This window comes from Lynx rufus, unplaced genomic scaffold, assembly GCF_022079265.1.
Source record: "Lynx rufus isolate CCGP_SWC_20201006 ecotype Redwood Valley unplaced genomic scaffold, mLynRuf1.p SCAF_6, whole genome shotgun sequence".
NCBI classification, from domain to species: Eukaryota; Metazoa; Chordata; class Mammalia; order Carnivora; family Felidae; genus Lynx; species Lynx rufus.
Window position 1 is genome coordinate 21,341,908 of NW_025814878.1, and position 26,141 is coordinate 21,368,048.

General features: G+C 43.2%; 1 protein-coding gene across 1 annotated transcript in view; it reads right to left on the minus strand.

Annotated features, from left to right (window-relative positions):
• Nucleotides 1-26,141, minus strand: part of ARFGEF3 (ARFGEF family member 3) — a 177,157-nt gene that overhangs the window by 96,060 nt on the left and 54,956 nt on the right. The window contains 2 exon segments of the mRNA XM_047102653.1: nt 1,468-1,590; nt 14,234-14,302. Coding sequence (XP_046958609.1) covers nt 1,468-1,590; nt 14,234-14,302 — 192 coding nt within the window.

Genomic DNA, 26,141 nt, shown 5'->3' on the forward strand with positions numbered 1-26,141 from the left:
AAATCACTTTGAAATTACAAAGTTTCATTTAATGGTTCCTCTTAAGACATTCAGACATCATTTCTATTATAGTATTTCGTCATGTTGCCATTTAGCAAGGATGAACTATGTATGATTAATATAAGATTCTCAACATCTGAGGTTTATCTCTAGTAAGATGTGTTTTTAACAATTTTTTCTTAAATGTTTTTCCCTTAGCATGTTTTCCATTGACAGTGTGAATTTCTTTTAAACTACTATTCCCACATTATCATACTCAAAATCCTAGTATAAATGAAGTCGTTTTTAACAAAAGGTAAGCTAACGTCATGTCAAGATGAAACAATTTTTTAAAATAGAAACTTAGGCTTCGGACACAGCAAACATTGAAAAAAAAATCAGTATTTGCTTTTTCAGATTAGTGTGGTATTTTCAACACTGGCTGTTGCAGTCACAGTTAGGAGCCTAGGGGTTCAGTGATGGTTCTTTCACTGATAAGCTCATTCATTTTAGATTTCAATTTCACCTCTCTGGGCTTCATCTTCCTCATCTGTAAAATGAGGGCTAAAAGAATTTGACTAGGTAAGCTGGAAGGTTCCACTCAACTCTATAAATTAGAAAATAATTGAAGGTAAAAATTAGAAATGATTTTAAGTGAAACATGAGACCTTAATTTCTGTAAAGTTAACTCATGAGATGTTTCAGGCTGCCACTGAGATTCCTTATTCTAAAAAATAATAAAGTGTTCAATTCAGAATACTTCTTGCGGATTTCAAAAGAAGTTTAACCTGAATTCTTCAGAGGCAGATTTAAAAAACCAACCACACACCTATTTTGAACAGGAATCATCTCTTCATTAACATTCCCAAAAGACAGGATATACAAGAAGCCAGTTACGTTTATATTTTTCCCGGGAATGCTCATTTTAGACAATCTGTTCAAGTTTGGATCAATAAGCTCGAACCGGCTTTGATGACAGAGAGAAGTCAAATCCAGCTTCTCCCCCCGCCACCCCACCCCAATCCCCCCATGGTACCAGCAGGTGAAGGAAGACCCCCCTCCCCCCGCACAATCTTTTAGTTAACGGAGAGAAACACAGACACCAAACCTTAAAGCATGTAATTGACTGCTATTAACGTTTCCTAATTTTGAATTCACTTCTGATACTTCTTAATATATCAGTCCAGTGTTTTTATATAAAAGCTTTCAATCTGAGTTTTAAAAAATGATTTAAAAAGACAAGTGAATTATAAAAGAATGACTGAAAAAAAGAGTAGAAACCATAAAGAGAAACGACTCTCAAAGCTTTAAACAGGCAAAAATATACTTAAAGAGCTTAATTTATATGAATCGATGCTCTTCTAAACCAAGCAAGCCCTTCCTACTGTTTCAGTAGGAAGCAGCCCCGGCAGGGGGTGAGGGAGGGAGCGTCTAGGATGTGGAACACACAGCATGCAGTTACACAGAGACACCGGCAACATTGCTCACCGTATTTTCCTGCCTTTGTCGTAACTGTAAAGCCAAGTCACCCAGCATTTGACTGAGAGTTGCCCGCACAGCCGTGTTTATACTACGCTGGTGACAGCTACATATGTATGTCTCAATGCACACCTGGTAAAGAAATAAGATAGCAACACACACGCTCTGTAGATAACAGTTCATTACCAACATGCTTTGGAATTAACTGGAGAAGCTATTAAATCCTCCTCAAATAGAAAGTCAGCCTGTTTTAGGACTAATTATCCATGAGTGCTATAAATATTTACAATCCCGGAAAATCTGTTTTTAAGCCTATAGGAAAACTAACATTTTCCCAAATATTACCACTCTTAGAAGCTTATTATTCTGAGCATCATAGGAAGATGCAAATTAGTGAGTTTTAGATATGCCAGATAATGCTATCTAGGGCAAACTCGGGTGGCTGGAAATTAATCAGGAAAAGCTCCTTCCGTGGCAAAACAGGAAAGGAATGTATGAGCTTCTGAGTTATGAAGGGTGGGAAACGGGTTAGTGAATCCCTTTCTCCTGCACTGTAAACAAGCTTGATCTTGGATTCACTCTCTAGCTGTGTCCTTCTGCAAACTTGGTAAAGGTGGACCATCGGCTACGTGACTGGGCAGCATGGCTTGGGGTGAAGGTGTCTCTTAATTACTAAGCTGCATCTGAATTGGGAAAGCTGTGGATGAACTTCCCAAACCTGTGAAAAGTCACAGGTTTCTGTCCCCTGGGTGAACCCTGTCATTGCTCACAGCCTCTGAGGGACATTTCCTAGCTCTGTTCGTGGGGTTTTTACAGAAATTCTGGTTCTGACATAGTTGCAACATGGGAGCTCCTAAGCCAACGTGACTGCACCCATCAAGGTGGCTCTCATCTTCTTGCTCCAAGGCTGACATCTGAGAGCACAGACTAGCCTCTGGACTGTTCCAAGGACTCCTGTGAGACAGAAATGCCGGCCAGTGTCCTGCTTCTACTCCCTGTCCTGTATCTGCGAAGCAGATTGGGTTGTGCGAGTCTGAATGTCTAGTTGGACCTGAGAAGATTCCCTGGTGGCTGCAGCTTGGAGGAATCCCAATTTGAAAAAACAATATCCCTCATTTGATGATGATGATGTTTAATGTCATGACTTTTCAGGTTTTACTCCCTGTAATTCTTCCGGAAGCTATAGGAATGGGTGTCACAATAAATACATGCTTTTAATTTAGCCACTTTTTTCTCTATTTAAGGTATGTCATCCTTTTCAGTCTACTAAGTTTACACCCACAAAAAGGAAAAGAAGGGATTTAACGTACCTAAATTATTTTTCTACGAATAGCTCCAAGATTATCTACAATGAAAATAAAGTGTTCTCACCTAAATGGCAAATTTAATTCGATGGATGATAAGCGAGATGGGAGAGAGACTAAGTGTTAACTTTCGTTGCCTCTACTGCTTAAGCTGGAGCTTTCTGCCGGGTGTCACTGTCACAACCTTTTGGGTAAAATTAATGATGTAAAAGTAAATACTTTCTAACAATTTAATTTACCTCTCATGAAATGCTTGATAGTCCAGTGAGCATTTAAAATTCATAAATTTATAAAAAAAATAAAACTCATATATTTGGAATTTGGGTCAGATTAATTCATTTTTAGCTAAAACACAAAAGCAGATTCCAAAATATTTATTTTTCAAATTACCATTGAAGGGCATGTCAATGTTAAATTCATTTTCTCAAATGATCATGGGTCATAATGTACTTGAAGGCACAAGTTATACATACTTAGAAAAAAATGGGTCTTAATCTCAGGGGGCTTTTACGTTGCATGTGATGAAAAGACACATAAACCTTGCAAATCCATCCAAGCGGGTGGTGTTTCACTTCGACGAACCAAATTCTCTGTGGTCTAAGTAGGCACAGCAGTACGAGTCGTGCCTCAGAATTTAAGTTTTCTTTAAATCCTACATTCTCCCCAGAAATCTTGATAGCTGTAGATCTTTAAGATCTCTGAGCTCTGACACACATTTAAGGGGAATTTTGAGGTTGTGGAAACAGTACAGATAAAAGAGGAGCTATTTTAAGAGCTGACCTCCTGCTCAAGAGAAGCACGATTCTTTTTAATACCGAGAGACTTACCCCCCCATGCGACCTCCCTGTGAAAATTGTATCAGTCACTTTAGACGCATGAAGGAAAGCACAAGTGAGGAATGGGGTTTATGTAACATAAACAGTACAGGATATGGACAAGAACCTCCTAGAAACCAAATGCGTTTGAGTTTTAGTGTCTCCACCATTTCTCGTGTTTTATAGTTGCTACTATCAGGGGTACAATACTGGGAATGACTCATTGCATGTTAACTCTGCTTTGAAACGTATTAATCCAAGAAGCTCGTTCTGCTAAAGTTGGAGGTAGAAATACTTTGATAAAAGAGTATCCTTTTAAATATAGCAAGACCATGTACCTGATAATATCACCACCTTTAAGTCCACAGAAAGAAATGCTCCATCAGCTATCTTGACATCTTCAGAAAAGCCTCTCTCGCTTGCTTCGTGATAATAATAAATTGGTAAACCAGTAAGGTTCTTCAAACGAGGGTTTCCATGATAAACCTGACCACTATATTCAAGGCCAATGATTTTTCGCTTTGTGCATGTTTTTCTGCTCTACCTTGAGGTCGTGCTAAAATGAGCACATTGAATCAGAGAAGTTAAGAGAATACCAAGTCCAAAGGCAGGCTGAGTTTCCGGGAAAGGACTCATCAATTTCTTCTTGTAGTATCTCCAATATCATTTCTACCTCCCCCCTGCCCTTTGCTTTCGTAGTGCAGAACTGACATTCAAAAAGGCCCAGTCCTGTATCTCTGCCAGAGGCTCAAAGGGCCAAGTCAAATACCTTGTGAAAAGCCACAGGCCCCTGCTCGCCAGGGAACGCACGAAGACACAGGGCAGTGAGGAGTTTCGTAACGCACATTTTGACCATTTCATGCATTTGTGGACATCCAGCTTTACGGCATGCTAAACACAACTGAGAGCAAAACCACAAAGAGTTAATGAAGCAAAACAGACCCCACAGGCAGAAGGGAAAAAGAACAAGAGGACGCAAGTGTGCAAGCCATACGTAAGCAATAGAAATTTTATGCCATCAAGTAAGCGGACTGATAAATAACAGTACTAGGTTAAACCCGGGGTAGTATCACTATTATGAAGTACGAAGCAGCACAGTAGAATGTGGTAGACATTCAACACCGGCCAAAGTGATAACAAATTTTAAAGAAGCTGCCACAGGAGACATTTGTTTAGCTTTGCAAAATACATGTGATATGATCTTTGGGTCCTATCTGAATGGGGTTCGTGGCACAGCTTTGTTAAAACCGTGTTTGCTACTGAGTCACAAGTTCCATAAACAGAAGAGCTAGTGTGTTTTCAACTGGAAAATTTTTGTGGAGACGGAAAATAATTCACGGTGATAAGAAACACCGAGATCAAAAGATTAAGCTACAAGAAAGCAGAAGAAATGTCTTTTTGTATAGACTATGAGAGCTTATTGATCACATTCAAAGTCTAAACTCTACATTGAATCATCATGACAACTCAGTGGCCGACCCGTTTCCAGGTCAACAGCTGTAACAGGTGGGTATGTGACAGAAGTCACTTCATCATATGGTTCCTGCTGATGCAAACACACACACACACATACTCACACATGCACACGCACACTCACAAAGTGAACTAAGATTATTTTATGATTCCTAAGAAATGCGTGTGTCAGTAAGTCCGATCGTCATGTTGGGTATGGAAATTTCTTTTGGAAAAGCATACACAGACAACTCTGGTGACTTCCCTCTTCTGCCTCCCTATTCTTCTTGGTTTAAGCTGGCATATAAAAACAGCTTAAGACAACCCAGACCTTTAATTCGTGCACCTTGATCTATAGAAGGTCTACTGAACTCTAGCCTCTGGCCTGTGAACCCATCCAAAATGAAGTACAGAGGACGTCTGCAGTGTTCTGTGTGGCTTCTAACTCCAAGTTTTTTCAAGAGCTATGTAAGTCCGAGGTTACAGGCAAGTGTGGAAATGTGTTGCAAGAAGACTAGTTTGCTGAAATCCCATCTGGCAACAAATAACCAAAGAACAGACACCTCAAAGGAGTCAAATCAGAGTCAGTAAAGAGACGGGTCCACAAGGAAGAAAAGGGTTTCCAGAAGGAAAAGTGGAGACGTTCCTTAGAACAGGATTTCCTTCCTTCAGTGGCCTCAGCCACCCTGAGACAATGGTCTGGGTTCCCTTGACTGGTTTTCTTGCCAGGAGGTGGGATTACTTCTCCCAGTTTTAGAGAGAACATGACAAATAAGATGCTTCCAAGATAAACTGACCAGATCGCCTGTGTACTTTTCTCCTGGATTATACCTGCAGACTAATCTGGTCCTTAATTGTAGAATATTTTATTTGCTGTAGGTCTCACAAATAATGCTACCACATTAGACTTAAAAAGAAAAAAGTATCACTGAACATTTCAGGAGTTATAAGTCAGCCCGTTCTAAAAAAAAAAAAAAATATTTTAATGACAACTAGTAGCATTAAATCGGAATCTTTGGTAGCAGGTCTTCAGCCTCAATGTTTTTAAACTCCCCGGGGTAAGAAGTGGCAATAAACTAAACTATAAACTATAAACATCAGATCCTCAAATGCTAACATAATGCTCAGAAAAGATAAATTGAGTATCAATACATAAAGATACTGAAGAAATGGCATATGCCTAACAGTCACTTGAATCTGTGGTCACACACACAAAAAGTAAAATTCATCAATACTTTTGCTTCACATATGAAAACACCATACCGCCATTTTCTAACAAAGCACATTTGTAAAGATCCAAGGTGGGTAAGACTCCTAAAAATTTCAGTTGGCTGCCAACATGATAATGGCAAGATTCTACTAACATTTTCTAAGACTGACAGTAGTGATGAAGCAACATAACATAGTGGTTAAGCAGCCCATATTTGAAATATAAAAAGTCTGAATTGGAATGTCTCGCTGTAGAAACTTGGGCAAGCAAATGACCCTCACTTTTCTTGGGATTCTTTATCTATCTTGGTTGTGGCAAAGATTAGAGGGGAATGTACAAAAAAACCATTTTATTGACACGCCCTAGGGACTCAACAGCTAGTAGCTAGGGTTGTTAGATGTTCTGATTAACCAGTGTTTTGCAGTTGGGGGATAGATGGATAGATGGAGTGAAAGAGGAAGTTCCCTGGAACTAAGAATCTTAAAGAAAAGAAACAATGGTCTTTGAGACAGACTTTGCTTGAACTTGACAGGATCAAAAACTGGAAGTTTCCCGTGAATCAGTAATCAAACCAGCCAATACACACTTACAAACAAGGCTTTCTCACTTTGAAAAATCCCACAGAGGAGCCTTTAGCATGCCTGAGAATATTCTCCGAATCTTTCTAATGGAAGAACACTAACCATTTTCAAATTTGCTCCCCAGAGCTCCTGGCTATGGTTCCTCTTCTTCCTTTACCCAAAGACCTTGGCAATTTTTACTCCCACAGCTTTTTCCAATATTAAGGTTACTACCCTTGGAAAACTCAACCTATCTGCTAATTTGGGCCTCATACTAAAAGAAATCTTGGTCTAGCTTTCAACCAATGAAGAGAAGGACCATGTATCCATAGGGAGTTTTATTTCTGATGGTATAAGAAATTGACCAGAAAATACATGTTGCATTTTTCATAATTACCCATTTTTAGATTTGACGATATTTCTTCTTCCTCCTGTATCATGGAAAACCATGTTCTGAAAAGCTTTCATTATTATAGTTTAATTAAGCAAGTTAAAGTTAGACATACAAAGGAAGGCTGCCCTCTTATTTACATTTTAAGTGCTTAATAATCCTTTGATAGTTTCAACAGTGCCTTGGGGAAATGGCCTCATTTTTCATACTGAAGTACACACCTCCATTTCCTGATCAACAGGTTTCAGGGTAAACACTATTCTTGAGTAAAAGTCAATGTACGTCAGAGTAAGAAAGAAGAGAATGTCCGGATTCTTAACATTTCCACGGGAGTTGTAAATGGTTGGTTTGAAGGTGTTTTCACAAATTGCTTTCCTAGCTGTATCAAAAGTGACAACAGGAGAAAAATGTTTTCATTCAAGTAAAGACTTATTTTTATGAAAAATTCAGAGACGACTAAGAAGGCTTCCAGCAGCTAAGTGGTAGTTTTAGGCTAAAATGTCCTGCTTACTTGCTTGTTTTGTTTCTTTTTTTGAAGGAGGGAGGGTGCAAGTGAGTGAGGGGGCAGAAAGAGAGGGAATCCCACAAGGTGCACAGATAGAGAGAGAGAGAGAGAGAGAGCTCACCCAGCGGGGCTCAAACTCACAAACTGTGATCATGTGATCATGTGATCATGTGATCATGTGATCATGTGATCATGTGATCATGACCTGAGCCAAAGTCAGATACCTAACCAACTGAGCCACCCAGGTGTCCCCATCCTGCTTTCAAAACAGAGATGCAGATTATTAAAGGCTCAATGAACAAGTACAAAGCACTTTGAGAGCCTGCAGAATCACCATTTGAATAAGTCTACTGAATACTATTAATTTTTTGTGGCAATATAACTTTCTTACATAGTTAATTCTTTTTGATGATGAAAAAGCATTTTTTTTTTTTTTTGAGGCAGGTTTTTTTTTTTTTCAAGCAAAGGTATGCACATAGTTAGAAAAAACTCATATGGTACAGAAAGGTCAAGCAACCGCTCCCTTCCCTATCTGGTGACCCTTCCCAGTCTGCCGGTTCTGTCGGGGTTTATGCCTCACTTCCTAGCACAGTTCTTTTTTTTTTTTTTTTTTGAAAAAGCATTTCTTAAGTGATTTCTATAGTGAAAACTGAAAGGCCGTGAGCTGTTGTTACGGCAAATTTGAGGAAATATAAAGTCTGGTGAGAAAAACGTTTATCCCTCTCTTGTGCAGCTGAATTAAACAATGATTTCAGATGACTGTACTATTATTCTTTCTTAAATTAGCCTTTGTATTATTCGCCTAATAATCTAATATTTGTCACTACCGATCCATATGCTTATATTTATAAATTGTTGCTATGCTCTTCATATAAATAGGTGTGCTCATCCTGTGCCAGATTCCATAAGTATGGGTGGGGGTGGGGGCATGCCCCTCCTTTCAAAGGCTGACAGTGGGCCTTAAGGTGAAAACACAAGGGGACAGCTCTGTAGCAGATTAAACTGTTAAAGCCTAAGAAATATAGTTGATATTTATCAAGCACTGACAGATGGGAAGGGAAAAGTGGAGGTGATCTGGTGGGAGAGAATGGAAGATAAAGGGACAGGAGAATCAAAGTTGGTACTTATCGAGGGCATGCTGCTGCTGGTGGGATTCCATACATGGGGGCCAGGGCAGGGGGGTTTGAATGGCCACGCAGAGGTAAGGCAGCTCTCCCTGGGTTTTAAACCGTTTAAAATGAGAGTATACTGACATTCACGTGGGGCCCTGCTTCTCAAACGTGAATATGCACATGGACCCCAAGAGGGCTCTAATTAGATTCTTATTCACAGGTCTGGGGTGGGGCCTGAGGTTCGGCATTTCTAGCAGGTTCCCAGGTGCTGCTGATGCCTCTGGTCAGCACACCTTGCTCTGAGATTTTAGAGGACAACAGCTCATGTCATCGCGGCTTTACAGAAAAGCTTGGTGGGAGGGGCACCTGGGTGGCTCAGTCGGTTAAGCGTCTGACTTCCGTCATGATCTCACGGTTTGCGAGTTCGAGCCCCGCGTCGGGCTCTGTGCTGACAGCTCAGAGCCTGGAGCCTGCTTCGGATTCTGTGTCTCCCTCTCTCTCTGCCCCTCCCCAACTCATGCTCTGTCTCTCTCTGTCTCGGAAATAAACATTAAAAAAAATTTAAGGAAAAAAAAGAAAAGAAAAAAGAAAAGCTCGGTGGGAGACAAGAGGGGCCATCGTGGCGGTTGCTCTCTACTTGACTTCTACAGCACAATCACTGGGGAGCTGTTACAAAATGTGTATGCTCAGGTCTGCCCAAGACCAAAACACTCAATTTCTGGGACAGCCCCAGCCATCATTTTTTTTTTTTTTAAGGTTTCATCATTTTATTTATTTTTGAGAGACAGAGCTTCAGCAGGGCAGGGACAGAGAGAGAGAGAGAGAGAGAGAGAGAGAGAGAGAGAGACACTGAATCTGAAGCAGGCTCCGGGCTCCGAGCTGTCCTCACAGAGCCCAACACGGGGCTCAAACCCACAAACTGTGAGATCATGACCTGAGTCGGACACTTAACCTTCTGAGCCACCTAGGTGCCCCTAGGCATCTTATTTTTGCTAACACTTCCCAGGTGATTCTAACGGGCAGCCTTTTGATGAGAATCACCAACATAAAAGCAAGTCCTCCAAAGCTTTGTGACTGCAAGTGTCCCATATGTGACAGTTAGTTTGGGGAGTGTAAAGAGGAAAAGCCAAAATTTACTTAAGCAACTACTGAAAATGGCTGACCTTCTAATAGCAACCTTTTGTAAGCCTGTCCCTCGTTCTGATCTTTGATCACCGTTAGCAGTCAAATGGTGCATACTACTCTTTTCATCAAAAGACACATTTTGAAGACAAAAGGCAAGATTAGTTTAACTCCAACACTGTGTCTGCACGGTATTCATGCCTGAGCCTAGTTTGGGATGAAGCGGGGGTAGCCTCGTTGAGCATTCCTCCCTCCACAGAGGACAGCAGCAGGGCCTCTGTGAGGTGGGCCTTCCACAGCCAAGATGGCGGTCGTGCGTGCTACACAGTGTGAGGGGAAGAAGCGCAGTCATTCCGACTGGTCTCGCATCCCGGTTCCACCCCTTCCTAGCGGTCTGACTTTTGGGAAGTTGGCGAACCTCTATGTGCCAGTGTCCTTATCTGTCAAAAACGGACAACAATATTCCCTGCTTCACGGTACTGTTGTGTGGATTATAGGATTTGCTATAGAGAAAGCTCTTAAAACAGAGTCTGGCACAGAGTAAGCACTGAATAAATATTTGGGACAGCTAGATGACGTGGTCTTTGAGTTTACAAACTTGTCTCTTGCCCTAGCAGGTGCCATGATAGGTTTTCATGCGTCCACAGAGTGACCAGTTGTGAGAAAGAATGGCCACAGAGAGCCCAGAACTAGAACTTAGGCTGGTGGAACTACGTTGAGTTGTAGCCAGGCCTCGTGGATACACGTCCGCTCTTCTCCGCATGGGCTGCACTCTCCAGAGTGTGTCTATTGTTGGCTTTTCGATTGGCGCAGCCGGGCAGAGTGCACCTCGGGCCCTAGATCTGTGATGCTCATTCATGCTCGGGGGTCACCCTGCCTCTCTCAGCGGACTGGCTTGTCCTTCCCAAGGACTGGCCACACAGAAGAGTGGATTCCTACTCTCTGGAAGCTGATGTCTATGTCAGGTCTATACTAGCAATTCTGCACGCTACCATTTATCAAAAGCGCTTCGAGATGGTGACTCTCGTGGCTGTTACAAAGCAGCCTCCATACCCCTGCTATGCCGGAGGACGTTCCAATGTGTCCAGTCCCCAGCGCAGAGTGGCAGATCTAGTGAGGCACTGGCAGGGTCAACCATGTCCTGCTGGGAACGGGGCGGTGGAAGAATCCGCTTGTGGGTCTGCGGGAGAGGCGGGACCTAAAATGTCATCTGGGGGCCTGAACACCGTGAGGGAAGGCACCCGCTGTCAAATTCAGAATGGAAAGTTTATTTTTAAGATCTCCACCAAGTCCTTCCTTCAAAGGAATGTAGTCTCAAGCCTTGATCGTGAGCTATAAAGTCCGAGCCAGCGTGGGAAGCGACACACTTTTCTGTGATGGGCTGAAGCCTACTTTGCTACCCTCACGCTGCTGTTGTGCCAGGTGGGGGACTCTCCCCCAGCAACGGGATCGCAGAGGACATGGAAGAGGAAGTAAACTAGTTACTGTTGTCACAGGAGGCTGGCCCGATCGACGCTCCATCCTTTCAGGGTCCTGGCCGGGCCAGCATGATTCAGCGGCACTTGGCCATCATCGTCAACCTGCAGCTCCCTAAGGGCCACGGCATGTCCTGCGTGGCTGGACCTGCGCGAACAGCTTCTTACGTGGATTCTATCTTCCTTGCCTAAAGGGCACACCCACACCACGAGGCAGGTACTGCCACGTGCACTGCCTTCACAGGGAACAAACACCGGGTCCAGGGAGGTAGCCAAGGCAACGCGGCAGGTGGGTGGGAGGTGGGAGAGCCGGGATTGACATCCAAACACTGCTACTCCAGAGCTCGGCCTCTTGCCACTGAGCTGGAATGCCTTTATCTTTATATTGCTTTGGGGCTGAGATTTTTTTTTTTTTTTTTTTTAAAGCAAGGAGTTTTGTTTTTCCCGTATAGGTTTTGGTAGAGACCACTGTGTTTTGGCCTGTTATTCCATTTGGAGAGGCCTGCTGAATCTTTACACTGGTTTCTAGATGCCCTCAGCATAAACACCCTTAACCTGGCTGGTTCATGGCCGTGTGTGTCCACTGTTCAGGAATGACATCTCGAATCTTTCAGATTCCCATTCACAAACTGGTTCCTGTGAGGAATGATAAAGGCAGCCTACTCTCCTTCTTGCGAGCAGCTTGGGGACCCCTGATAGCCCCTCTCCCCTCTTGAGGGTCCCGCAACAACCTGTGCCCCCTCCCCAAGCTCCATCAGCAGGACAAGCTGCTTCTCCCTTCTTGCCCTTCACATGGCAAAGGGCTAACTAACACAGGGCTCTGACATGCCGGTACTATTTCTTGCTCTAATCAGAAACTGTCATTTTATTTTTTTAAGTATATTTATTTATTTTGAGAGAGAGAAAGACACACACACACACACACACACACACACACACACACGTGCCTGAATTGGGGAAAGGCAGAGAGACAGAGACAGAGGGAGAGAGACGGAGAGAGAGGGAGAGAGAGAGACAGACTCCCAAGCACTGTCTGCCCAGAGCCCAGTGTGGGGCTTGAACTCATGAACTGTGACAGGGAAGGAGGGAGAGAAAGAGAGAGAGAGAGAGAGAGAGAGAGATTGATTGATTCTGCACTGTCTGCACAGAGCCTGATGTGGGGCTCAAACTTGAACTGAGATCATGACCTGAGCCGAAATCAAGACTCAGACACTTAACCAACTGGGCCACCCAGGCACCCCAGCATTTGTCATTTTAAAAGGGAACCTACATGGTGTACTTAAAATAGATTCATACAAACAAAGGGTAGGTTGGTAATTTCCAGGGGCTGTGGGGAGGGGAGAATGGGTAGTTCATTGGGTATAAAGTTTCAGTTACACGAGACGATGAGTAAGTTCTAGACATCTGCTGAGCAACATAGAGCCTGTAGTTAACATTACCACATCAGACACTTAGAAATTTGTTAAGGTAGATTTCATCTTAACTGTTCTTACCACATGCACAACGAAAAAATGAACTTGAAAATAATAAGAACACTCACAGGTGTCCCTTAAAAATCAACTGAAAAAAATGACTGATATTCTATTTCTTTACTTACATAGAGTAAAACATATAAATATGTTAAAGAGAAGTGTTCTATCTATATATACATTTGGGAATTTATATTGTAGTGCAAGGTCAGCTAATTGCTTCTTTCTCTTTTGATAGATACATAAAAATGTTCAGTGTGCTCAAAAATAATTTTCTCCTTTCACTCTTTAATACCACACAGTACCATAAAAAGCACATGTATAGGCCAATATAAATAATACTCGTGATAATGGTAACTATGTGAGTTGATGGATATTTTATGCAGTTGCATTGTGGTAGGTTCTTTCACAATGTATATGTCTATCAAAACAGTGAGTTGTAGACTTAAAATATGTCGAATTTTTGTTTGTCTATTACCTCAATAATGAGAAAAAGAAAAAAGAAGCCATGTCCAAAGTGCTCAATATCAACTTGGTATCCTCAAGAAATGGTAATCATTACTGTAAAAAAAAAAAAAAACCCACTGATCGTTAAGCTTTTTCTTCATAATTTCAGAATTCAGAATATCATTGCCTCTTTGAGGTCTGCATGTGTACTCTTGTCAAAACACATGAATCCTGAAGATACTTGTTTCAAGAAATGGTAGGAAAAGTAGTCTAAGTGTATTAAAGTATAGCTTTGGAATGCTGACGTTTCCAAAAGCCAAAGGCATATGCCAGGCATTCAAGAAGCCAAGATTTCTGTTGGACATGCTCTTGGAAGTGCTGGAAGGTACAAAGGACTCAGTCTGCAACACAGATGGAAAAGAGAAGGCTTTCCAATGATAGTCACAGAATGCGTTCATCGGGGCTTGGGGGATGGGGATGGAATTTCATCGGTAAACATGTCTCTCGCTTTTGTACCTGGTTTCTTAAAAACCATTTTTTAAAATCAATTGCTTCTCAATTACCCTTATGAAAAACAGACTGGGAAGGCAGTGCTAGGTGTGATACCCGGGTGTGGCAGTGGTGGGAGAACCAGTACTGTTATTTCCATTTTAAAGCCTCCAGTTAAGCAAACCAAAGCATGCAGAGCACGACGATCGAGCATGATGGCGCCCACAGCCCGCTTCCTATAGATCAATTCCTTAGTGGAAATTCCCCCATGGTAATGATCAGAAAAGGGCTCCCCCCACTGCCGGGCCGCAGCTCCAGCCAGCTCCAGCCCGGTGCTTAAAGCAGGCTGGGAGGTAAGGCAGCTGTGCGCATGCACCAACCGAGCAGAGCAGCTGGTGGGGGCTGGGAGAAGTGGGGCACTCACCTCTGCGATCTTCAGCACTGCGCTCCCATTCAGGTCAAAGGTCGGGGTGTAGGTTATGCAGAGTAAAACCTTGAGCAACCGGGAGGTGGAGGAGGAAGGGAGAGAGAAGGGGTTAATTTCAGAAATAAACAGAAATACGGTTTCACATATCATTTGTGCGGCCCCGCTGTTCTACGATTCCTTTGTTCTTTGCTTTATCTAATGTTTCTTCCCGGGCCACCTCACTGCTCCCTAATTAGTGGCCACACGTCGCCCAATAAGACAGAGACTAAAGACCGTAAAAAGCAAACGCAGAGACCCTGTCCTCCCAGGGAAGGGCCACTGCAAGACTGGCCAGCAACCACATTCCTCAGCAACTCTAGGAAGTCTGTCCAATAAGAGCAGGCTCAGTGCTAGGCACGATGCGCAAATTATCTAGGTTGATACTTTTGAAAAAGATATTTATTTATTTTGAGTGAGAGAGAGAGAGAGAACAAGCAGGGGAGGAGCAGAGAGAGAGAGAGAGAGAGAGAGAGGGAGAGAAAGAGTCGCAAGCAGACTCCATGCTCAGCCCGATGAGGGGCTAGATCTCATGACCAAGAGATCATGACCCGAGCTGAAATCAAGAGTCGGATGCTCAACTGACTAAGCCACCCAGGCACCAACTGCCTTTTTTTTTTTTTAAAGTTTATTTGTTTTGAGAGAGAGAGAGAAAGAGAATGTATGTGTGTGTGCACGTGCCCATGAGCAGGGATGCAGAAAAGAGAGAGGGAGACAGAGAATCCTAGGCAGGCAAGCAGGCTCCGCACTGTTAGCATGGAGCCCGATGTGGGGCTTGAACTCATGAACCATGAGACCATGACCTGAGACGAAATCAAGAGTCGGACGCTTAACCACTGAGCCACCCAAGCACCCCTAGGCTGATACTTTTAATAAGTGTGATGACTACTGTCCTTATTGCCCTGATAAGGAAACTGATGCTCAGAAAGATTAAGTAAGCCGCCCGAGACCATACAAGTAACAAACTATACGGTTGAGATTTGAACCCAAGTAATCTGACTCCATGCCCTGAACCACCATGTCATCTGTCTGGTCCTCCTCCTAGACCCAGACCTCATTGTAACTTTTCTGTTCCTGTCCCCTTCCCAAATCCACAAGGGATTAGAAATTCTTTACCAGGCACTTTCCTCTTCCCTGTAACTTCCCCCCAGATGCTGCCCAGAGTTTACCTATTTATTACTCTCAGGTTCCCCTTATTCTACAAGATACATAGACAGTGAATCGCTACCCTTTGCAAGATCTTCAACGACCATTAAAAATTTCACTTTCTACTTGAAGAGCGGTCAGATAACAGATTGATAAAAGCCTGTGCCATTTGAAAAATCATTTCTAACTTTATAGATAAGAGTAGATAAGAGGCCAGACTCTCCCTGTCCTTTGGCTTCTGACGCTGTGACTTTTCTCGCTGATAGCCTGAGGGACAACGGTGCTGGTGTCCGCTCCTTAATCTTGAACCCAACAGCCGTGTTCCGTGCCCTGCCTGCAGCTTGGCCCTGTCAGTGGGGATTGCCTGAGGATGTTTCTCATCGGGTTCTGCACAATTCATGAAAGAAGGCTGAAGCCTAGCAAATTTACCTAGTGCAGGATATGCCCCTAATCAGCACCCCAAAAACTTCAATTGCCAGATGGGATAAGGAATCCCTCCTAATCCCTCGGTCTTCGTTACTGGCCCATCCACCCTAGGAAACAGCTGCTCCTTCAAAGAAAGCAAATATGTATGCGATTAAAGAAGGAAGAGGGGATTTTTGCCCATTTTCGTTACCAGATTAGATAAGTTCATTGTGGATCGGTTCCTTAGTCTTTTGATCCTTAAGGTGCCTGCCACTCAAGAGTCAACTCCAGATAAAAATCGTCCCATGCCAGGCAGGCTGACAGAGAGAGACTGTGGGAGCAGCTGCCCTCAGGCCTACTGGGAAAAGGCCTTCTTCTGTCCAATGACTATCTTTGGGGGTTGGGGGTTGGTAGACAAGTAGTGAAAGCTGAGGACAGCAGTGTCACCACGCCGTAAATTGGCCCGGGGTGGGGGAGGGGCTGGGGGGGGAGAGGCCATGTCTTCTAATGCCTCTGTACTTGGTGGTACCCTTGCCCGAAACCCTCCCGCGCTTGCTCCTCGTGTGGCTTATTTGATTGGTTTCTTTCAGGTTTCCACTTAAATGTAAATCCCTCAGGGAGACATGTAGCCTCCTCAGACCACCCTCTCTAAAATGGCTGGTCACATCTTGTTTCAGGACTTTAGAGCATATACCAGTCTCATGAACAACTGGTTTGTTTACTTATTTATAATCTTTCCATTAGATTATAACATTGGTTGGGCTTCTGAAAGGCCCTCAAGGCTTTCTCATAGGGTGCTTTCTTACTTCGAGTTTTTGCTATCTCACAGTTTCCTTTCTTTGGTTCCTTCCGTTCCCCTACCTCCGCCCCCCCTCCCCCCACCCCGTGATTCATGGCAGGTGGGTGGGAGGTTATGAGAGACTGGCTGGTGGTGGTGGTGGTCTGTGGAGATAGGAGAGGACTTGTCCATCTGGGCTCTTGGATTTTTAAGTATTTACAATAAAGACCGGTGACTGGCAATACTTTACAATATGGAAATAATAATGGCAAATGCTTGTCTAAACTGGTTAATTATTAATGTTACTTGTGAGACCGGTGATCGACTTTCCGCCTTGCGCTACTCTGTGCTTTCATACAAGGTACACAAGAGTAGATGTGCAATAGTCTGAGGGAAGTTCAGGATCCCCGTACCCAGCAAATGCTGACAGAGTTCAAAAGGTCTTTGAAAGAAAGGCTCTGGGGGCGCCTGGGTGGCTCAGTCGGTTAAGCGTCCGACTTCGGCTCAGGTCACGATCTCGCGGTCCGTGAGTTCGAGCCCCGCGTCGGGATCTGGGCTGATGGCTCAGAGCCTGGAGCCTGTTTCAGATTCTGTGTCTCCCTCTCTGACCCTCCCCCGTTCATGCTCTGTCTCTCTCTGTCTCAAAAATAAATAAACGTTAAAAAAAAAAAAATTCTTAAAATAAAAAAAATAAAAAAAGGCTCTGGCCATTAATATCCAAAGACCCGCTGAGCTGACTGCAAAAACTAAAAGCAACCGAAAATAACAAAACGGACGTGAAGCGCGTTCACGAAGCCAGCTCCTCAAGCGCACGCACGGTTTGTTGTGTTGGGAGCACAGCAGGTTTTAATCACAGGGAGGGCAGTGCTCGTGGCCCCTGTGACTCGCACAATATAGACAGAGGGCACGGGGTCCAGCGAGGATGATGCGGTAGACAGAAATGACGTACCAAAACCATCAGTGGAGAAATGGTTGGTGTGCCCAATGCCTACCCAGCATTAGTTCACTGGATCAAAACACAGATTGGGTGTAGGAAATTTAGGGGGCGGCAAAGAAATGTAAAGCACGATGAGAGGGCAGAAAGCTGAGATTCACATTCTGAGCACACTGGCCCTCCGGGAAAACAAGAGCAACTAAACACTGAGGGCAATTCCATTAAAAATACATCCCTCATGGGGTCATTAAAGTATATTGACCACATCATCACTGAACAGCAGGAACTTGAGTGATCGGCAGCATCTTGCAATCCAGCTTGCTTGCACAGCCTCCATAAATGAGCTACGAGGACAGGAAAACAGGCACAAAGTGTTCCATGAAATGGGAAAAATCACTGCAAAGGCTAATAAAAATTCCAATCATTAAAAAACAATAATCGAATAGCTACTATGTGCAAAAAAGCAACCCCTTGATTTAAAACGTGTATACAAACTCTGGATAAAAAAAGATTGGGCCAGAAAGGAGAAAGTGAAGCTGATTTATTGTAAGAACTGGGCGTAAGTGACAAGAAGCGGGGAAACGTGGTCACCTTGGGAACAGAGGGGGACAGATGTGGACAACTAATGATGACGAGCATAAGGTCAGAGGTATGTTCTTCTGATCATGAATACCCTGGATTAACCCTCTCCCAAGGGCTTCTCATGGCCACGATTGGGGTTTCTCCATCAGCAGACCTGGCCCTGGACCATATCATGACACGGCAGGTGCTGTGATAATCAGAGCTAAAACACAGTATTTTAGTAACACGACTGTGGCATTTGATTCAGTGCCTAACTGCTGTGTGACTACATTCTCTATCCCCTTATCTGTAAAATCCACCCCCCCCCACCTCGCAAGGATATTTAAGGAACGAATACATTAAATGATGGCGTAAAACAATAGTGCACATGATGCATCTATGTCCAGGGCTGTCTTCTCACAGAGGTGAAACAAGTCTCCATTTGATGTAACTCATCGTGGCCATTCTAACAAACGACTGGGTGCATTTTAAGTTAAAAAAAATCAATCATGTTCAAAAACAAATCTTTTGGAGTCGGAATTCTACTAATTTTTTAGAGTAGTTTTTTGTTTTTTTAGTTTATTTACTTATTTTGAGAGAGTGCGCACCTGTGCGCGTGCAAGCAGGAGAGGAGCAGAGAAGAAAGAGAGAGAGAGAGAGAGAGAGAGTGTCCCAAGCAGGCTCCAAGCTGTCAGTGCGGGGCCTTAGGCAGGGCTCAAACTCACAAACCTTGAGATCATGACCTGAGTCAAAATCAAGAGTCAGGCACTTAACTGACTGAGCCACCCAGGCGCCCCTGCATTCTGCTATTTATCACTGCCCCAGATTCCTACTACCCAAAGTCCTTGTCATTCTGATGTGGCTTCCCTTTCTCCCTCCTTTACAGGCTCCCTTCAAGTCAGTTCAAGTCATTATTCACTAAGAGTCTAACTGCTGTGGAGTCACAAATATAAAAAGCAAGCACAGTCTTCGACATCAAGGAAGCTAATCTACCGGAGAAACTAACGCCTGCATACTGTCCTTCAGGGCTGGCTGCGGTAAACGCTGCTTCCGTTTTGGAGGCGAGAAGACATCGTAACTCGGAGAAGAGAGACTTTGAGGACGAGAGTACACATGGGCAGAGCACCGATGCAGGACAGAACAGGGAGGGAAAGACGTATCGAGCCAAGGAAATGCCACGAGTAAAGGCACGGACATGCGACGGTAGAGGCCAGAGATGGTGCTGGAGCCGTAGGCTGGGACCTTGTTGCGTGTTAATTTACGTGCTCAAGGTTAAGCATTTTGCGAATATTGTTTCAGGGCTGGCCAGTCCAACGAATCACAAATAAAAGCAGAGGTGCTGAGCCAAACTATAAACCGGAGTGATAAAAGGAGATGCTTAACGAGATGGAGATAAGGTTGAAGACAGAGCCTCGTCATTCCAGTAACAATGAAGCGACTGTGAAACCTGAGGATCATCCTACCCCTGCTCTCCCCACCTACGTAGCATCTAGTCAATCTGACCGGTATCTCTCCTGTCTCCCCTGTTCTTGTATTTATTTTTTTTTTACAAAGCTTTATATTTAGGTATTAATATAGTAGCCTATTACAGAGAACATATTAAAATACCAGAAAATGATAATACTTTGTTCAAAATGTACAATACCAGATATCACTATTCCAGACGTGATGATCCCAGAATGGGCAGGAAATGCAAACAGCATTTATACGGAGCAGCTTAGACATACTACTTAAATCTGTGTGCCCTCTCGATGCCTCATTAGATCGATAAGCTCCTTAGTAGTAAGATCGGATTTTTTGATGCCCACCACGTTTATGGTACCTCGCTGGGCCCTGGGAGCTAGTCCGTCCTGACCCATGCTCAGTCCCTCAGATACGCTGTCCTCGTGAGTGATCAACCTCACAGAGTTTCAGTGAGCCTGTGCACCTACGTGCCGGGTCATTATCGTAAAACGTGCAGGTAACACGCTAAGACAGCCCAGTTGTACAGAAGAAAACTATCCTGGGAATTCGAGTGTTGGAATCAGGTGGTGTGACTGGCAAGAGGCAGATTTTGCAACCACACAAAGTAGTCACACTGGAGTTTCTCATGACTTGGTTAGAGCAATCAGAATTCAGTAAGCCTGCTTCCGGGGTGGCCAGCCGCCTGGCAGGACCTCACTCTGGACAGGGAGAAAATCATCTCCACTAACCAGAGGGCATCTCCCGAGAGACTTATGGAGGAGCGCCCTTTCTGAGTTCTGCCATGCTTTGCTGAGAACCCGCCTTTTGTACTCAACGTCGTAAATGGTAAGTGGCCTAAAATTTAGGACTCAAAGATCTCACTTCTGCCAAGGCTTCACATGAGTCCTCCACAGGACCGTTTCTGCGAATACAGGAGTGAAGAAGTGATTCTTGAACTTAGTGGGTAGCAACCACATGTCTGCTTTGCATCGAACCGCGTACTGTGTTACTCAGGCTCCCGTTCATGTATTTAACAAATATTTATTGGTGTGTTACTAGGGATCTGATGTAGTGCAGGTGTTGGGCATACGGTTCTGAACCAAAAAGATACCATGACCCCTGATCTCGCAGGGCTAACAACACCAGGTGTTGAAGACCGTCATAAAGTAAGGAATTGCAGTAAGATGTGATGGGCACGGGGACTGGGAAAATACACTGAGTTCTGGGAAAGCCTCTCCGGGTCTAACACATAGCACACTAGTTGTAATGCTGTTTTCATCTTTTTGTGGATCTTTAAATTTAACATTTTGGAACACAATTAATAAATTAAACCAAGGGGAGGAGACACGGGTTCCATCAAGAAGTGAGCTGATTTGGGGGAGTCCAGGCACATCGAGGGCATGGGGGCATATTGAACGAACAAGGAATTCTTCTTTTCCTCTTTCTAAAACTATTAAAATTGTCTTATTTACATTGAGGGGCATCTTGAGGTGACTGTAGTTTCATTTTTCCCAGTACCAGATGTTATTTATAAATCAAAGCAAACAAAATCTACGAGAGCTCAAAAAAGTAACTAAAAACTTGAGCACAGCCCACAGAAGGCCTTGCCTTTCCCGGTGCATGGAGAGAGGAGCAGGACTCTCTTCAAATTCTTAATGCCAAGTGCATTTCCAACCCCGGCTCTGGTTCTGGCTGAAAATCTAGCTTTGTTACTTAATGCACATTTCCTTCTGGCCTTTCATGTATCTTGGCATGAAATTTCGGAAAATTAAAAATAATTGCATAATTTCTTCTTTTCAGAAACATTCCAGTTCTTTTTTTACTCTGTCAAGTATGGCAAGAACAAGGACAGAAAATTCCGTGTTGAGCACGGAGATTCTGAGCCACCAAACGCCTTTCCCTCGGGTGCAGGGCCTGTCCCACTTCTGCACGTTCAGACTTATGCAGTGGGAACTGCTGAAGGTACCTTGGCCATGAGATACAAACAGATTCTTTCCCTCAGGGTCTGCACACGAACAACAAAGCAGACTCAGCCTCCTGAAGACAGCAGAACGGCGGAATGTGTATCTTCAGAGTGGGGCTGGGGGCGGTCACAAAGTACACACAGAATGTCAGGGGACATTTTCTTATCATCTAAATTTAAAATGGGGCTACCCACAAGAAGCATTTTTTTTTCTTACTTTGATTAAAGTTTCTCAACTTCAATATTGTGGACATTCGGGTCAAATAATTCTTGCTGTGGGGGACTGTCCTGTGTATTGCAAAATGTTTAGCAACATTCCTGGCCTTCGCCCTCCAGAGGACAGTGGCATTCCCCGTTGTAACAACAAGAAATGTCTTCAGACATTGCCAATGGTCCTCTGGGGGACAAAATGGCCCCCAGTTGAGAACCACTGTTTGGGATCACTTACACCCCATGTGCCTTGTGAACAGAGCTAAGAACCCCTACAACATTGCTCTGCTTCCAAAGGCCTTGGAGCCAGAATCCAGGACTTTCAAAGGCGATCTGGGATGACCCGTTGATCCTTCACCATGCTTCAGAGATCCTGGACTGAAGGCAACAAGAGGTCGTTGAGCTATAGCCCCGAGGCATGAAACTTTCCCCCTTAGGACTTAAATTGACTTATCTTAGGCTGAGGTGACAGGTAATTTGAGAAATCACTTTCTGGCTCAACTTGCCCACATTCTGGCAAATGGCTATTCTGAGAGATTATTTTTTTAAGTCCATAGAATATGTTGCTAGAGTTCTTGAGTACTCAGTTTGGAAAACACTTCTAATGACTCACTGGCATACGGTCATGTCTCAGGTTCTTTTCTGGCCTTGACTTGTTGCCACCAGTAGTAAGTCTGATATTCACTGATATTCATCAATACACCCTTAGCACCTAATTCTAGGAAGTACTGTACCAGTGATATCTGTAGAAAAATATGTACATATAAATTATAATGAACTTGGCTAATTCACTTGAACAAATAAATAAACCGTTCTTATTCTTCCCTCCAAACTCTCTCCCTTGGCAAATTCTCCTAACTCTTCCCTCTAGAGTTAGGAGAGCCTCACAAATCTATCACTAGAGCCAATATCGCTTCCAAGTTTCAGTCCCTAATTTCGACTTCTAAACATCACCAACAAATATACGCAATTCCATGAAAACCATGTTAACCTCATTAACTCTCTAATATGATAAACAGCTAACACTTACCCCGCCTCTAAAATTCTAATTATGCAACCATTAAAATTATACTTGAAAGAATAAATACAGCCATGTGGGAATGTTTATAATCTAACGCAAAAAGAAATAAAATCCTATATACACAATGAATATAACTGTGAACATATAAATAGATATGATTAGAAAGAAACATACAAAACTCAGTCATGTTTATGGGATTTACAACAAACTATTTTCTATTGTGGAAAGACTGTAGTGGGATATTACTTGTATTTCTTTAAATTGTCCTTTTAAAATATTTACAATTCTTGGGGTGCCTGGGTGGCTCAATCGGTTAAGCGTCCAGCTTCAGCTCAGGTCATGATCTCATGGTCCCTGAGTTCGAGCCCCGCGTTGAGCTCTGTGCTGACAGCTCAGAGCCTGGAGCCTGCTTTGCATTCTGTGTCTCCCTCTCTCTCTGCCCCTCCCCCGCTCATGCTCTGTCTCTCTCTCTCTCTCTCTCTCTCTCTCAAAAATAAATAAACATTAAAAAAAAATTTACAATTCTTTAATATCTGACAATGTGATGTCACTGTCCCTCTCCTAAACTGGCCCCTTAAAACCCATCATTCAGTCAGAAACGCTGGCTCCTAGACCTGTAATCATCTTGGATCTTTCCTTCCCCACCTACTTACCACCTACAACACTGCCAGTGACCACCGCTCCTGATTCTCTCTCTGCAGATCAGCTCGGTGCAGCTGGGGTGCGCCTTTCTGCACTTAGTTGCATTGGACCCTTCCTGTCGCCACCAATCTGATTCAAGTCCTCAGGACCTCTTGCTTAGGCTCTTCCAATAAATCGTTTCATCAGTGCCTCTGATTTGGTTCTGCTGATGCCAGACCATCCTGCAAAACCCTGCCCCACTTTAACATCTAATACCCAGCTCTGGAATTGTCCCTTTTCTGCTTGGTCTGACCAGGCCCTAGAGAACCTCTCTCAACCAGGCTCATCGCTCACTAGCCTTCACTAATCCCACTTTCCACTCCATGCTTTCCCTTCTGCAGGGCTTTTCTTCTCTACCAAGAATGCCCTCCCTCCTTATAGAATTATCTGAGTTCCATACACCTTTCAACGTCCAACTCAACTACCATCCATCCCCTCCTTGAAATGCTGATCTACCCAGCTCAACGTGGTCTCTCCTTCTGAAGTTTTCCAACTGTACTTCTGCTTACAACATACACAACTACGCTGGATTATGTGTACATCATTACTTCTTTCCTGGTAGGTTAGGAACTCTCGTCTTTGAACATTTTGCTTTTAATCCTACAAAGTTTTATGTATTGCTGGTAATGAAAATATAGTCGCAGAACAAGCCAATGAAAATAAGTCTAAAAGAAAACAAATTAAAAAGTTCAATGAATTGTCCTTTCTGGTTTAATTTCTAAGACACTTACTTTGACCTACTCTCACAGCTGAATTTTTAAGAAGTAAATTCTTAACAGACAACATCTTTACTTCTTCCTTCCCTCTTTCCCTCTCAGACTCTCCCCGGAATGGACACCTCATTTCAGACAGTGTTTGCTCATATACACATGAAGCTTTTGATAATTTTATAATCAATACCTATAGACATGACCAAGCAAGCCCCTTGAGATAGTTTTTAAAGGGCTAAAGCCAGGGTGCCTGGGTGGCTCAGTCAGTTAAGCATCTGATATCAGCTCAGGTCATGATCTCATGGTTCATGGATTTGAGCCCCATGTTGGGCTCTGTGCTGACAGTTCAGTTTGGATTCTGTGTCTCCTTCTCTCTCTGCTCCTCCCCTGCCCAAGCTCTGACTCTCTCTCTCTCTCAAAAACAATAAATAAAACATTAAGAAAAAATTTTTAAAGGGCCAAAGCCAACTTGATTCTATGTCAAACATTTAATAATTGTAAAGCTCTTCTAGAATATCCAAATCATATGAATTCTGCCTAGTAGGGTGGAACAGAAATTTACTGGCATAAATGGTGGGGTGTTTTCTGTAGACTGTGGAATCATAGCTAATGATTAGGACCCTAAATATATCTAGGTGGACAACTGATAAATAACAATTTACAAAGCTTTTTAAAGCTACAATTCAACGACAGTAAATATGTTGGAGTCCTTTTGTAGGAATCAGAAATATATATGATGAAACACACACTCTTCCTTTCCATTACTACAGAAGAAAATTACCATTATAGGCTGCATAGAGGGAGGCTATAGAGGAAGACAAGAGATAGGAAGGAGACACTCTTAAAGCAAAGGTGTTTCTATTGTTCTGGTTCAAATTTGAATGAGTTTAGAGGTATTCATTTTATTATCATGCTGCACATACCCTTTTCTAGTAACTGTAACAAAAATGAAATCTAACACCAACCTTATGCCATGCATTGTAAGAACTTCTTTTATATTAACTCATTTAAGACACAACAACTCTAGGACACATGCATCACCATTATTCCCATTTTACAGATCAGAAAATTGAGCCACAGATAAGTAACTTTCCCAAGGTCGCCAGGCATTCTAGCTCCAGAAGCTATGCCCTTACCACTCTGCTACCAGATATTTGAAAAGAAAAACTGTCAAGAAGTTTAAAAACAACAGAATTTGAAGATTGTTTCATAGGACAGTTACCCTACACGATTTCCTCCTCTTCCAGGCCATTGAAAGTTTCCTCAGTGAGTTCCTATCTACTGCAAAAGATTTCTCTTCTCTCATTAGGTTTCATTATTTTTCAGAAGCCACATTATTCACATTAACCTTGCAGTGAACTTAAACACGGGCCTGAAATGTTATCTTCTCCACCTAGTCAATATCACATATCTGGAGACCAGGGCCTTGCTACAAAGCCTTTCCAGAAACAGAAATAGTTGAAAAAGTTATTCTGCTACCAACCACTGTGTAAGTGCAGCTGAGTAACTGGATCATTATAGCTTCAATTCACCTATGAAAAGAGGGATCTGGTGATACAGGAGGTAATTTCAATTCTGAAGTGTGAATCTGGGTTGATTTTTCTCATTTTTGAATGCACGCAGATTGTTATCTGTAATCACAAGTTTAGTGTCTTTTGCTTGTCATTTACCCTGGCGGTCCACTGAACCTTCTCCTCTCCATGAGTCAATAACCATGTTAACAAGCAATTAGTAAGCCCTGTGCCAAATGCTCTGGTCATGCTAAGGGGACAAAAACAATACTAACAATATGTGATTAGTTTTCACCTCCTAACTAAATTGTCTAGTCATGCCTGGGCCGATAGTTAAGGACTACCCATCTGGAGAGATTACAATGTGCGCTTTCCCTAAAGAGTCCATTGCAGGCCATTCACTGGGTCTTAAACTCCTCTCTCTCTGGACGCAAGGCCACCCCTGCCCTCTGGGGAAAGTGAAGTAAGAAAGGTAGCGGAGGGGACGATGAGCCAGCTGCCTCTAG